The sequence below is a fragment of the Mus pahari genome, chromosome X (assembly GCF_900095145.1).
Source record: "Mus pahari chromosome X, PAHARI_EIJ_v1.1, whole genome shotgun sequence".
Classification (NCBI taxonomy): domain Eukaryota; kingdom Metazoa; phylum Chordata; class Mammalia; order Rodentia; family Muridae; genus Mus; species Mus pahari.
Window position 1 is genome coordinate 41568840 of NC_034613.1, and position 16222 is coordinate 41585061.

The 16222-nt window shown below is 38.9% G+C and overlaps 1 protein-coding gene across 1 annotated transcript; it reads right to left on the minus strand.

The window, feature by feature from the left end:
* Positions 1-1559: 1559 nt before the first annotated feature.
* Rap2c (RAP2C, member of RAS oncogene family) lies at positions 1560-15627 on the minus strand. Its single transcript, XM_021188110.2, has 3 exons — positions 15091-15627; positions 12460-12772; positions 1560-4394 (listed from the first exon to the last, which is right to left on the minus strand). The coding sequence occupies exons 1-2, from the start codon at positions 15361-15363 to the stop codon at positions 12494-12496; spliced, it is 552 nt and encodes a 183-aa protein (XP_021043769.1). The 5' UTR covers positions 15364-15627; the 3' UTR covers positions 1560-4394; positions 12460-12493.
* Positions 15628-16222: the final 595 nt, after the last annotated feature.

Consider the following 16222-nt stretch of genomic DNA (forward strand, 5'->3'; position numbering starts at 1 on the left):
CTATGTACACACATATTTGTAAAACATTTATTGGATATTCATGACCAACTAGGAATAAGTGCCAAGGATAAACCTGTGACTTAGTCAAAGTCTCCAGAGCTCACACTCCAAGGAAACAGCTTAAATTAAAATTCAAAGGTAGAAACAATGGGATTTCTGAGCAGGGTAACCCGGGCTATTTACAAGTATGTGAAAATCATGGAAGTGGGGCTCTTTCCTGAAGAAGGAGAATGTGACTGGGATCAGCTACACTTCTGATTCTCCATGCAAACTGTAACTTGAAGCACAAACTAGGGGTGGGGGTTGCAGCTGAGCTTTGTTATGGATTCTGGATTCAGTTGCTAAATCAAACTTCAGTTCTTTTGGCACTAACGGCGCTGGATTCTGCCTGGCAGTCAAAGGCTGCCAAATCCTTGATTTAAGACATTGCCTTTCCAATGAAAAATAGCTATAATGAAAATAGCTTGTGTCTTACATAAACTCTTAGCAGTATCATATACACATTAAATAAGACCCATAGTACTTTATTGCACATGGACTGTCACAGAGTTAAAACTGCCATTTCTTTTTTTATTCACCTTGCTTCCTCAAAGTTTCTTTAAAAAAGAAAAACAAAACTTTAATGTATGTGAATGCTTGCCTGAATGCATGCAGACTTCTGGGGCCTACAAACAATAGAAGAGGGTGTAGGCTATCCTCGGACTGATTTCTTCCCCCAGTTAAGTACCCTTTAACTGCTGATACATCTCTCTAGACCCCACAAGATTTATAATTTTAATAGTACCTGTTTGATTCTATCCAATGATGAATTTGTGCTCAAAAGAATCAGGTTTGTGGGTATTTGATTTTTCCTTAGTTTTATCAACTCTAAATGGAAAACTGTCCTAAATCCTAAATGTTATAGCTTTACATCTGCCCCCTAATAAATTCTATCTCAAAAGAACATACATATTAGATGAAATCTTCTTAGGTAAGAATGTCTCAGAACCTTATGGAGGAGGTAAAGGTGACCTGAGATATAGTCCCCTTCTGATACCTGATGCTAGTTCTGGCTCATCTGGCTACTTTTTCTTAGGTTTTTCTTGTACCATCCCATCATCTTTCTGTTACTAAGGTTAGAAATGTGGACCTTACTGAATGAAGGGGTTCTATTGCTTTGGGCAGAGAAAAGTTGGACAACCCTCAAAGACTGCAGGACCATATCTAATACATCATATATGGGATGGCTGGACCCCAACACAAGACTGGAGATTAACAGTAGTAAACAAGATACTTCCTGTATGTTGTGACACAGGAATACACATCTGTAATTTCTTCCAAATGGAGTACACAGGCCTGTCCATTTTAAAAAGCTGATCTTAAGTTTAAGATGTAAGGTTAAAACACCTACTCAGTTCAAGTTAAAAGTACTAGGCTGGACAATGAATTAACCAACTAGCAAAACCTTCAAATGGATAAGACAATGTGGTAACCAGCGGGTACAAGGCTCAAAATTCAAGTCAAAGCATTAAACCAAAACCAAATCACCACCCCAAAAGCAAAATGATAATTTGTTTGAATTTTCTTAATTTGATATATCAGCATTTAATTATACTACTTAATGTTGTGCAAAATTATTAATATACAGTTTCTAGTCAACAAATTTGCATTTTGGCCATTTTCTGCATATGGACTAAGTTATATGCATTTTAAACTAATTAGTATTCATTTCTGAGTTAGTCCAATCGATTAAGCATTTTAATTTAGAGCATATTTTAGTATTCCCCATACAATGTCAAAATAGCAACTAAGGAATCAAGTGAATGAATCTTTAATTTCTGTTTATGTACTATAATATGTAATCATGTGTTTAATGACTTCCTGCTTAAAAATTCAAGTTAGCAAATCTAGAACAAGATGCAATATGCCAATAATTAAATAATTAAAGAGACAAGCCTCCATAATACAGATATCTATTTTATTAAAAAAGTTACAAACAGGTGGACTGCAGGGTCGTCTTACAAAATGACAAGAATGAAATCTATTGGAAAAAATTTACTTTTACAAATCTTCATAGGTAATTGTTCAATGTTTGTACTTGTTATTTGAGATTTTACTGTTCACTGATAAAGTTACAGTACATTAGATCCATCATAATAGGTTACATGATTTTATTTGCAGAGCCCTACTGCAGTGATTTGAACAACTCCTAAACAGATGCCATAATAAAGACAAGACATATATTGCATTTAATATTCATTTCTTATCCTAATAAGCAACATGCAATCTATTGAGGAAGCTAAAATAACTTTTGGTCCCTTTTCTTAAAATGTGCTGGAGAAACCACCTTTCAAACCCCTTTCCCCGATTCCTGTGATCCTAAGTGAATTCGAGTGAAATTTGCTGCTGAGGTCAATGACAATGAACACTGTGATAGAGAGAGAGGTGACAGAAGGCGAAGAAGGGAAGGACAGAAGGATAGCCATAGGAAAAAAACTGTATAAAAATCAATCTGCAGAAATTTGAAGCCATCATGAATTATTTGATTCCTTTAGAATTTCACAGGGCTAATAATGATGAGTCACAACCACTTAAGCTACTCTGAAAGGAGTATTTGGTTTTAAAGTGCAAACACAAATTAAGTATTAATTTCACCCAGTTTGTAAATAAGGAACAAACGTTTCAGTTGCCTCTCACCATCAAACCCCAAATGTAAGAACACGAGTTTGCTTTGAGGGAATCTGATCAGGAATCAAATGCAACACGATTTAAAAAAAGGAAATCAAAGTTTAATCATTTTCTACTCATTAATTAATGGCCATGCTGACCAATAAGTCACATGAATGTAGATTTCACTTTATTTGAACACCACACACAATACAAATTTAAACTTGCCACACCCTTCCACAAACCATCACTGCATATAATAGAGTTTTTTTTTGACAAAGTTATTGAGCTATTATTATAGATCAAAAGCATAGTTTTGGTTTTGTTTTATTTAGAAGCATGTTCAAATGACTAAAGCTGGGCTCCTAAAATCGAGAACTTTGGTGCAGTAGGTGAGCTGCAGTTACTAACTTCTGCAAATTAAAAGCACACAAATAAAACCCCAAAACAAAATACTGTCAAACTTTCACAATTGAAAAATAATTGCTAGAAAAAGGATTCGTCATCATGATGTTAAAACGGAACAAAAAGATTACTCACTGTAAGTATTTTTTTTTCTTTTTCTATACCTGCGTTATTGGTAAAATGTTCAAGTATTCAGACAAAATGTGCTGATTAGGTAAACAACATGGAAGGCAATGGCTATTAGAAAGCACATTTGCAAAAATAAAACACAGCCAGTCAGAGACTTGGCGCTACTTTCCCTCCTGTTAGGCAGATCTGTCTCTACTACGAACATGCTTCTTGAAAAATAACTGAAAAGCAGTTGTGATAGTGCAAGAAAACATTAACAAATATTGCTTTAAACTATTATTCAGAAAGACAAATATTAAGAACTAGAAATTGTACATGGTTTTATCTGAATTCAGTTTAACATGTGCAGAAGTCTACCAGATGTTAATGACAAGCCTGACGGGCAAAGTTGAGCTATCTCTGTTTAGGTATACAATTAATTTACCATGGACACAATATCCCTTTTCAAAGGCATTGCTAAGTAGGTCATAACTAAGTTTAGAACTTCACAGAAAGAAAAATGTTACTGGTGCAATTTAATGCTGTAAATGAGATTAACACATGTGAAGGCCTAATGGAATCAAATACTTAACTCTTCAACTTCAAGTAAATGCTGTACAGTCAATCTCCAATATCACCTGTAACGTTCACAACTCGTTAATTACAAAAACTGCACTTGAAGAAAAGGGATATTCCATCGATACAGGTAAAATGTGATCTTTAGTTTCTTTTTACAACACTGCCACACGTAAACAAAGTCTCAAAGTATTAACCAACCATTTAAAGGAGAAAGATTTTACAAATAGGATGAAGCATTGGTACGAGGTAATATACAGAAGTAACCATTTGTTTAAGGCTCAATTTTTTCTCCATTATATCTTTCTTTTAAAAGGCATTGAGTAGGTAATACTGAGTTTGAGTAATAAATACAAGTTGAGAAACTGATTAACGAAATCAACTAACATTAAAATTAACCCTTTCCTATTAGCCATCAATAAGAACTTAAAAAGCTATAAAAGGATGGATTGATAAAGAACAGATTTTAAATGTATGGTAAACGTGCTAAGCATTACTGTTAAGGTCCATGGATCTTGAAGGCCAAAGACCTTATGCACTTCATTAGATGTATGGCAACATGCTGTGATAGAGACAGGTTTACCAAGGCTCAGTTCTGCAACCCAGGTTGTAAAGTTCTCCAAAGCAGCATCTGTGCAAATTTCCTCTGAGTTTTTAATCTGCAAGGAAGATCAAAGACATTTCATGAAAACCTAGAAATATACAGTAGAACATTAAGAAATAACCCTTACAACAACAAACCCAAAGGTATGCATATATATATGAATACATATACATATATATGCATATATATATACACACATATATACACACACATGGATGGATGGATGGATAGATAGATAGATAGATGGATTGATAGATGGATATAAATAGATAGATGATGGATATATGGATATATAGACAGACAGACAGATAATAGATGGATGGATGAATGGATGGATGCATACTGCAGGTCACTAGTGTGTGATCATAGGATCTTGGTGGAGTTTCACTGTGTTCTCTCCATCAGTTTAACAAAGTAATGTACTGCACAGGTCCAGAAAAGTCACCAAAAGCAGAACTGTGGTAAGGCTGAACAAGAAAGAATACACTGTGCCTCTCTTACTACTTGTGCTATAATACTATGACACTTCCCATTTACACATATGTGATATTAAAAACATTCATACTGATTGAAATGATCTTATGATGCAGACGTTGGGGCAAATGGTGCTTCACTTTGAACTGGATATGTTCCTGTGATAACTGGAAATGGTGGTAGTCTTCAATGGTCATTATGAGTTACCTTGTTAGTATACTATGTTTTTCAGAGCTTAGTTTTGGGGGAATGCAGAATTATTTAAAGAGTAGACACTGCACATGCCCTATGCTAATCTGCTTTTTTTTTATGGGCACCCTTGCAATCACAAGAAAGTCTCCTGTTATAGATGCCTCAGTTTCTATCCTTACAGCCGACAGATTTCTGCCTTCCATCTAATAATGGAGGAGAAAAATCTATCATTCAGACAAACATTATGCCCTTCAGCTGTGCTGAGTCACAAATTGGCTTCTAGAGAAATGAAATTGTGTTTGTCATTTAATGTAGAAGATAAAAAATGTTATCATAAAGCCAGAAACTAAAGAAAAGCAACTATGAAAGAGTGCCAAGTGAAGTCAGTCTAAGATCTCAACAGGCTCTAGCAATGTCTATAAACATGTCATTTTAATTTCATTTGACAGCTATACTTGTATTAGTGTTCAAAGAGCCTGAGAGAATGTGTTCTCATTAGCTGCAGCATAGCCATGATTACTCCGAAAGAACTTCCCACACATCATTATTGAAATCCTGCCACCTAAACATATCACAAAAAAATCTTCCTCTTTAAAAACTATCATAAAAGCTTTGTCTAGTTAAAACTAAATCTTAATGTGGAAAGCTAAGTATTAGATTAAGGTTGAACAAGTCCAGTTTCTTTATCATTAAAATAGCAAGAAAAATGATTCCCTCACTGACTTGTTATCTCTATTATATAAGACAGTGTATGAAAGTACTTCATAAATGAGTATATAATGTCAGAAATTGCTTTCATTTTCTTACTTATTGATTTTTAGGCCACTGGGATCATATTATCAATTCTTTAATATTCACACTAAGGACACTCCATACATAGGGACTTTTCAAGCTTTGAATGTATATACCCTTTAAACCAAAACAGTATTTCATTATTAGTATCTATAATACTAGAATTTTCACTAACTTATATTAGACTTCCCCCAATTAATTTTAAACAGCATGCTATAAATTCTAATTAGTAATTTCCAAAATAAATATACAAGAGCTTGAATTTTTCAGATATGACTATAACATCCTATTGAATTTATAAAATGTGATGGCTTACTGTAACATTAAAATGATAAAGTACTTACATACTACAAACCAGCTTATTAATCACATTCTATATTAAATAAAACTTACATATCCATCACTTTTTACCCAAAAGCTCTGAGTACCATTTCCTCTATCCACATGCCTGAAGATGGTACACCAGTAAATTCTGATTCACATTCAACAATATTAACATTGAGCATACTTTTAAACAAAATAATAAGGGTCACTTTTTAAGACAGCAATAAATTATTATTCTCTGCAGCAATGAATCCTGAAGCAATTTCTTTCACTAAGTGAAAAGGACAGTGTCTCATATTAGCAATATTCAAGATGGAACCTGTACATGTCTTTGCTTTCCAGTGATAGCAAAATGTTCAGTTTCTTTACACCCTTATTCATTTGAGAGAAAACCACTGGAGAATCCTTAAAGGCAGGCAGTCAGCTGAGCAAATTTTCCTTCTCTGGCTACCACACTGAGACATGCTTGCTGCAAAGCTGGGACCTGCTGCTTTCCTGCCATGCACGTCATAAGGTACTACTTTCTTACACTGTCAGCCAGCCAACAAATCTTAATTCTGGAGGCTTCTACTCACATTTGCACTCAAGTATTTGGTTTTTAATATTTTTCTAACAAAATTATGAGACTAAAAATTAGAAAGAAACAATAGTTCAAACTTTCCCTCAGTAAATGAAAATGGATCTCCCAAGTAGAGTCAGCTGGTGCACCAAAGTACCAAACCCAGACCTGAAAGAACAAAGGTCAGTATTTATGTCAGCCTGCAGAAAATGGGAGCTGCTTCGCTAAGGACAAAACACAGCATTTCATGAGGCAGCAGAATGCCTGGGAAGTTAACAAAGAACTGTGAGGGGCTTAGCAGTTTGTGAATGTCTTTTTAGAGTTAATAGCTTTTATAATTTTTAACACTACCATAATTTTTATCTTTTTAGCAAATATAGATGTGCAACCGGTTACTTTTTTTTTCTTTCTTTCTCTTTTTTTCTAGTTTCAAACAGATGAGATTCTGGAGATTTAAGCAAGGAACATTGCTAAAAGATGAAATTCTCCTTATATTTTTACTTGACATTTCCATACCTGAGCTAAGTATTAGTGGTACTGACGCCCTGCTATGTGAAGAGGTATTTCGTTGGTGGTGCTGTTACCTATTTTGCTTCATTTCTTACCCTAATGTGTATGAAGCTTATTAAAGGCACTGGAATAGGATGACTAAATCATTCAAAGTACTCATTCTCTCCCATTAAACACAGAGAGCAAAAGATGAACCCATGTCAGAGATGTCTTGAATGGAGGTAGAACCATTCTGGAAGGGAAACAAACATGCTCAATGTACATGGTGAACCCAGAGGCAAAGGGAAGGACTTACATTTTTCTTACACAGCTTAGAGCTAGACTGTCAAGTGTTTAATATGATGAATTTAATTCTAACATCTCAAATACTGTCACCATGTCCAGTGACACGGTACTAGTGTGTGGCCAACGATGTGATTCTAATTGCTAACTTTGAATCAGACCAAGCAAAACACTGTTTCCCACAACTGAAAGTTGTACTTTCTGAAACTGATAGTCCTGATACTGTGGCTAATCCAAGGCATTTGTGCATATGGTTTTGATTGGATACATTTTCCAACAACTGTCAGAACTTCAATTTTTCTTAGTTACATTATCTTCTGCCTTGTCCAAGTCCACTGAGAAGCAATCCCAGGAGGAGAACTGTTCCAGTAGGGAGACTAGGATGCTTCCTCAGTGGCAGGTCTCCAACTCCATGATGCAATTTTTGTTAATTCTACTGATGGTTCATTCTAAGCCAGAGAGGTAATGGAGTAAAACTGATCATCTCACATGCATTGCATTCTACAATAAAAGCCTAATCTTGAGGTTGGAGGAAGCTATTAAAGAGAGAAAAGATACTCAGAGGGAGTCTTTCTACTGAGACACATCCACACCCAGTGCAGGTCTAATTGGTGCCCCAATTTACCCTGAAGTGTCAAACTGACAACCTTGTGGGAGTCAGAGAAGGGCTGGTAAGAATCAAGGGTGGTAGGAAACACAAGCAGCTGTCCATCACTCTCACTCCAGGTCTGCGATAGACCCTCAGGTCCTCCACTCCAAAGCATGCTTCTGCCTAGGTCACATCCTCCTCTCCTCTCTGGCACACAGGATAAATAGGGGACTGTCTCTCCACTTAAAGTGCATACTAATAAGGCAGGACGAAAGACAGATGTACCTAAGGGCACTACACTTTCTGCAACAGACATCCACCCCAGGCTTCCACTCACACAGTACTGTTTAACTTGGATATGAAAATGCCAGCATTTTATGGTACATAATGTGATTTAATTTTGAGGATTTTCATTGCACATTTGCTGAACTATCATATTTAGTGGGGAAAAAACAGGAAAAAAGAGTAAGAAACTGTTATTGGTTCACATTTGTATTTTTTTTAAAAAAAAAAGAACCTTGAAAATTCTAATCCATCCTACTCCATCTAAGAAATAGTAAGTCTAGTGAGAATAAAATGCCACGCATAGATGTCTTAGCCTTCCAGGAGCCTTTGTTACCATCCCGGGCATTCTGCTGCCACGTGAAATGACGTCCTCGTCTTGAATCAAGAACCTCTCCTTTTTCTTCAGGCTGACATATATAATGAACTGGGGCTGACATAAATAATGATCTTTGTTCTTTCATTTTGCTTCCTGGTGTTTGGCACCCTTATGAACCATTTACTCTACTTGGGAGAACCTATTCTATCCATAACATGCTGAGGAAAGCATTAGAAAAATTTACAGACCTTCAGGCCACAGCAAAGGACATCATTCTCTCTTTTGTAAATTTTTTCCCTTGTAACATTCATTAATACTGGACTGACACATAGGACTGCCTCAAACATCATTTTTAAAAACTCCACTCATGAAAAGGTTAGACCCAATTATCACATAAGGGATAACTTTAATGCATATCTTCCTTCTTTTGGGGAAATGGATAGAACATTTAACAGTTTTATTATTACTCATCTTCAAATTCCTTCTGTTTAGAAAAAAAACAAAAACAAAAACAACTCCCTGACCTTCCCTACTCCTGCACCCCACTCATGTTTCAAGGCTTGACTCAGATGCTACCCACTGTTCCCAGGCTACTTAAATGCACTGGTTCTTAACCAGAGGCCATTCCAACCCCATGCCCATGGCGACTTCTGTCCATCTCCAGAGATAGTATATTTTGTCAAAATTGGAGGACTGGAACATAATATCAGACCTACTGGGTAGCTACCACATATGTTGTTCAACATTTGTAGTCCTAAACAGGGGACAGCTCTCAACAACAAAAGCCCAGAGTACTGATAATTTCTGCTCTTTCCTTCCTCTCAATCCCCACACTGCTCTGATCTTCTTCTTTTAGAGTTGGTTATTAAGGAAACAGCCATTCTTCTCAATAACATTACACTCAAACAGTACACTGTTGATTGAAATAACAGCCACCAGACATAGGAGCTACTGACTTGGGGACTAAAACAAGGGGAAGAACACAGAGCTAGATTTTTATGAAACTATGGCTGCCCAGTCACAGTTCTATAAAGCCCTTGCAAGAAAGAAGCCACTTCTGGTCACGTGCTGCTACATGTTCTACAAAGTCACCTAACAAAATATATAATTTCTGGCATTAATAACATCTAAGTTTAGTATGTTAATCAACAAGAAGCATGAACACAGTTGTCTTGATATATTTAATCCATCCCATGTATACATATTTCCTGTAAGTAATGGAAAAACTGAGATCATGAGAGTACACAAAAAGAAACAAACTCAAGGAAATCAGGATAGTGGCTGGCTCTAAAAAATCTGCCACACTTCCTAATTTACAGTAAAATGACTGCCAGTGGGAGGGTAAAAGGGGAAGAAACAATCCCAAGCCAAGCCCTGAAGCAGGTGTTGGGCAACAGAGTGGTGACCCAAATTAAAGAGTGTTAGGAAAGAAACGTGAGGAATTCTCAGAAGCCATTCTCAGAACACTAATAAATGTCCCCCTCAGTTAAACACAGCCACTGATCAGCAGCAACCATGGTCTTTCTGTCTTAAGTTCTATTATTTCTAACTTCATACAAAGTCCTTTTCTCAGACGTCAGACAAAACCTTCTCAAGTCACCTTTACTAGTGGAAGTTTGATCGTCAGTTTAGATCTGGGACTGACAGCCTTCAGGGCTCCATGACTCATCGAGACTCACAATCTATCACATACTTGTTCAGGTGACAGTGAGGAAGGATGAGCACAAACTCCACTAGCCTCAGGTTACAGACCCACATACCTATCACTTCTATCTGATTCAGGGTTAGAAAAAAAATCTGTATATGGTGCACACTATTCTAAAAGATCCTTCAGAAATCTGACTGATTATTTTATTTCAGGTGCTACACCTTCAGCCTGATGCTTGCCTTACAAGAACAACAACAAAAATATCAAGCAGAAAGCTACACATTCTACAGTCACCTAACAAAATATGTAATTTCTGGCATTAAAAACATCTAAGTATAGTATGTTAATCAACAAGAAGCATGAACACAGTTGTCTTGATATATTTAATCCATCCCATGTATACATATATCCTGTAAGTAATGGAAAAACTGAGATCATGAGAGTACACAAGAAGAAACAAACTCAAGACATCATTTATAATGAAGACTATTTTTAAAAAGCTGTAGAAATGATCCACTTCCCAACAGGAGTAAAATCTGACTATGGATATGAGACTAATTTTGCTTTTACCCTCCTTTCCTATATTAATGTCAGGAAGAAACATTTTATGGAATTTGGTTAATTTGTATAAGGATGATAAAACTCAAAGTACATATATTTATGTCATCTGCTCAATTATCAGTGTGAGAGAAGCAGAACTTAATGGTAAAGATACTATCAGCATACAGAACTTGTTCAAACCTGAAGTTGGTTTATGATTTAAAAGACAGATTATGGGATCAAGAATGTAGGACTCAATTGTCATCTACATATCACATAAGCCTGTTCCCACCTCAAAAACTACACTGCATGGGTGAAACTATCAGCAATATATAAGCTAAACTACAGTCCCACCATTGGCTTTATAAAACAACAGATGTAGGTAGACAGAATAAATGAGGTTTCATCAATGTTTTCGGATGGTAAAGGATGACAAGAAAACCATTTTGAATAAAGCACTGTTGTCATCCTTCCTTTTCAAAGATGACACTACCTGACAAGAGTCCTTGACTAAAAAGATAAATTAGGGACCCTGAGTCCTTTCTCTAGGCAGCACAAATAAAGCCAGGCCCTTGGTTAGGAATCATGTCTATGATCTGAAATGCCTGTTGCCATTTGCAAAGCTGCTTCTAGTCTGGAGGTCAGCCCTGGCTCAGAGAGGCCACTTTCATACTGTTGTTCTACTCTAGCATTCACTGTGGTTTTCTTACTCTTCCACAGTATCGGTTGTTTATATTATTAGCTAAGTGTTAGTCTCTGAGACTATTATCGGATTACATTCCAGCTGAAAAGATCAAGATATGCATACAATAATCTCATGTTAAATGCTTAATAGCTCAAAGTTTTACATACCCTTATTTTTCTGAAAGCTCATTTAAAAAACATACAATCATTTGATGTAAGTGTGAAGGCTCGTGGTTGTTCTTAATTCCATTATTTATTAAGCCAAGCATTAATGATCTCTGTGCTCAGGATAGTGCCTTCAGACACATCCCAGAGGAGTTAAACAGATTTTCACTTCATCAGATATTCAGAAGGAAGTGAAGGTACTTTGTTATTACCACAGGTCGCTTCAGTTCCCTGAGTGCAAGGTACGGATGAACTTGATTAAATCATCATTCTGTTAAATCAAATACTTGAATGATTAGAAAATTGGTGGTTTCAATTATAGTGGCTCTCTTGCCCAGAATATAAAAATACTAAACCGTACCAGAAAATCATTCATCTTGTAAAATTATTATTGAATGCTCGCCTGTGCATCTTGGACACTAAGAGGGCTAACCAGGGGAAAGATGTACTATGGATTGAATCATCCCTCCAAATGTTATCATGTAAGGCCAAGAAGAAAAACTACAAAGTCGCTCCTTTAAAATGTAAGTCTCATCAATGGCAATACACACAATTTCTTACCTTTGTTCTGCTTATCTGTATATTAAAAACTTTTCTGTATTGAATTGAGATGGTTTTATGCTGAGAAAAAAATGTTATTTTAAAAATACAGAAATTTAAGATGGTATCAAATGTATGAGTGTATTACCATCAACCAGCTTTTTAATTGTATACTTGATCAAGACCAAAAGAGCCCTTGGTCCATACTTCCACCACTAACCTGCTCGGTATGGCCATGTTTGAGGTTTTCTTTTTTACTGGACAACACAAGTTGTACAACACTGATCTTGTTTCTCGGGCAGGGATGAATAGTTCATTTGCCTGACGATCTCAGCAAAAAGTTCATCCACCATTGATTTACTTTTTGCTGATGTTTCCATGAAAGGGCAGCCCCATTCCTGAGCCAGAGCTCTGCCTTCGGAAGACATAACCTCTCTTTCTGGTTCCAGATCCACTTTGTTTCCCACTAGGATCAGTGGGACTTTCTCGTATCTCTTCACTCTCACAATCTGATCTCTCATTGGCTTGATATCCTAGTGAAACCATCACAAAGGGAAAGAACAAAATTAGACTTTCACATAACCACAGCTGACACCTTTCAGAATCAGAAAAATCACTCCTTGGTGACTCCACAAAGCTAAAGTCACATCCTGAAATAAAGACAACAGTAGCATTTTCCCCTGGTGACATGAGAACTAGATGGTTTGCAATGGCACTAGCTGGGCCTTTTGCATCAGGAATATAAAACTTAAGTTGTGCACCAACCTTAAAACTCTTCTAACCCCACCCCCACCTTCAGTCTACTTTGATTAAAGAATCATGTCCCCAAATATGAACATACACATGTTTGGCCAGCTCCCTACACCAGCCTGGTTGTCATCATTCCTGGTATCACCTGTTATCCCAGCACAGGACTGCAGCAGATGTAACTCCTAGTCATTTAACAAGAGAGCTTAAGGGAAAGTGTTTCAAAGACAAGGGGAGAAGGAGAGAGGGAGAGGGAAGGAGAGGGAGAGAGAGAGACAGAAAGAAACAGAGAGACAGACACCACTAGATGCTTAGAAACCCAGTTTTAAGATTCATATACATAAATATCTCATTTTACATTGGTTATTAAGTGCTTACTTAGCCTTGTAATAGCAAACAACTGTAGTAACAGTGAACTCAGCCCAAGAAGGCCAAAGCATCCGGAGTCTGGGTGAGAAGTCAGACATGTCTTCTTCCATGTTTGCTTCCCCCTGATTTGTTCACACATATATTGCATGCGAGTAATTGTGGTTCATTACTACAGATCACAGCATTAACATCAATTTCCGCAGAGAATGGTTTTGATAAAAGAATAATAAAGGGTTAGCCAGCATTGCCTATTTTTTGTGTTCTGTAACTTAAAAGGAGTTGCCTTATATATAAGTATATATTTGACTAATTATAGTAAACAAAACATTCACACACAGGTCAATCTTCTCTGAATTGTTAAGCTGCTTTGCTGGGTTTCCTTATGGAACAAGTTTACCTAAGAAGACCAACTTTTGCCTCAAAGGAATCTGAGTCTCTGCTGAAATAATGCCACAGTTCCATACTCCATATTTATGTCTATAGCAGAAGAGGATACAGTGGAAATGTTATGAAACATCTTTGAAAAGACCAGGAGAGTCTGCTGATAGAAAAACAAATCTTTCGAGGAACCCTTAGAAAGAAAATACCCGTCAAATCTTAATACCCTTAGCACTTTCTGGGGAAATGCTTTTATGCTACTTTTGTTTGGAATGTGAGTCTACCTAAAATGTTCTTTGGAGTCATTTGCCCAGAACTTATACTCTTTACAAAGAAGTTCTTGAAGTTGTTTTATAAGGTTACCAGAAAAATTCATACATAGCACTTTAACTTCAACTCCCAAAGAATGTGAAACTAGCACATTACTCCGGCTAAGGCACTTCATATTTCTTAAGTAAGCAACATTAAGTGCATACCTTTAAATGCAGAAAAAAAAATCCGTTTCCTAAATCAATGGAGGTCAATATAACGGGTCAATATAAGGTCATTTATTTTCAAGGAATAAATAGCAACAATTAGTGCATCTCTTAAAATAACGTTAACTTCAGTCTGTTCCCCAGTGAAGGATGGAGGGATTTTCTGAAGCAACTGGACCAGATCCAGGTTGGCTACCCCACTGGGCTAAGAAATCTGCGTTCCCAGTCCCACATATTTTCTGTAAGTATAGGCTACGATGGAAGAAACGATATGGCTCGACAGGAGAGAAGAAGAGTCATCCTTGCTTTCTGTGGGTTATGAGTCCTAGGTACTAGTCTTTTAGAGCAGCAACTTCCCCTTTCAGCTGCATTCCCCCAAGAAAAAATGCCAAGAAAGCGGGACTAGCATGCATTTTGCATCACTGAGATTTAGTATTCAAGCTGAGGAACTTAGGAGCTAGGAGAGCAGGGGGAAGGAAAAGCAGGCACACAGGTTTTAGCTATGGGTACGAGAGAATGGACTTCAAACAATTTCTTCCACCGTGCTCCACACTTGAGATTATCTACGAAAGGTTTTGTGAACACGTTAATCGACACTTGTTGAAGTGAATAAGCAACTTCAGGTTGTACCGTAGGGCTAAAAATACTCAGACTGACCTAGTTCGTTTTCCCTTTTCTTTTCCTTAAAAATAACTTTAAAATATTTGTCGATGTCTGTTACTTTAGCACTCTCTACAGAAACAATCCAGGGCTTTTCCAATACCATGCCAAACTTTCAAAAGCCAAACACACTCATTAACGCGCACAGCTCAAGCAAATCAGAAGTACGTGTAGGATTACCACACCCCCTTCAAAAAAATTACAAGACTTGGTTTGATTACCTGAAAAGACTGTTGATTAACCAAACTGTACACCAGGATGAAACCTTGGCCGTTCTTGATGTACAGATCTCTCATGGAGGCAAACTGCTCGGTTCCTGCGGTGTCCAGAATTTCCAGGACTGACGGGGAAGAGTCCACTTCGATCTCTTTGCGGTAGAAATCTTCAATGGTGGGGTCATATTTCTCAATGAAAGTCCCGGTGACAAACTGCACGGTGAGGGCAGATTTGCCAACCCCTCCGCTCCCTAACACCACTACCTTGTATTCCCTCATGAGTCTCACCTTCACCAACTCCTACCCAAAGGGGGGGAAAAAAAAATAACACCCCGCTAGCTGCGCTGCGGCAAGGCCAGGCGGAAGGTGGGCGGAAATGTGCGAACTGGGGAGGAGAGTGCGGAGAGAGGCGGAGGGCCCAGCCGGGGACGAGGAGGAAGTTCCAGGAGGGGGAGGGGAAAAGAGCCAAGTGGCGGGTGGGTGGAGATGGGATGCTGATGCCCTTCCTATAGGAACCCAAGGCGGCCCGGGGGGCGTGGGGACGAGGGCGCGCCGGCGAGCGGCCGAGCGACGGCTGGGGGGAGCCGCGGCGCACCCCCACGCGGGAAGGGGCGGGGGCCTGGCGGCCGGGGGCTGCCCGCCACCCCTCCCCCCGCCCTGCGCGCGCGCACGCACACACACACACACACACACACACACACACACACAAAGGGGCCCGGGGTCCCTGCTTCCTGCCGGCGCCGCTGCCTGCCGAGCCGGCCCGAGGCCTCGGGGGCCCCGCCGTGCGCTCGGGCGCGCACTCGCTCGCTGTCGCTGGGGCGGGGTCTCTGGGTCCCTCGGGGGTCCCCGCGGGGTTCGGCTGACCTGTAACGGGGAGGGGGAGGGGAAGGGAGAAGGGGGAAGAAGGGGACGCGCGTTAGGAGTCGCCTGACCTCCACGCTGGCTCCCGCCCGCCACCTCTGCCGCCGCTTACCCTGCCGGCCACACGCTCCCAGCCGCCTGGGAGGTTCTGTCAAGCCAAGGCCATGGCCACCGGGCCGCCTGGGCCTGGCTGCTAGCGGAAGGACGGGGAAGGGGCGGGGGCCGGGCGGCGGTGGTGGTGGCGGTAGCGGTGGCCGCAGGGACTCCGGTTGAACCC

Bases quoted from the DNA above. Each gene is read 5' to 3' on its own strand.
- Rap2c (XM_021188110.2), bottom strand. From the start codon at position 15,363: ATGAGGGAATACAAGGTAGTGGTGTTAGGGAGCGGAGGGGTTGGCAAA. The intron at 12,773-15,090 runs GTAATCAAACCA...TGGTTTCACTAG, and splicing joins TTAATCAACAGTCTTTTCAG to GATATCAAGCCAATGAGAGA.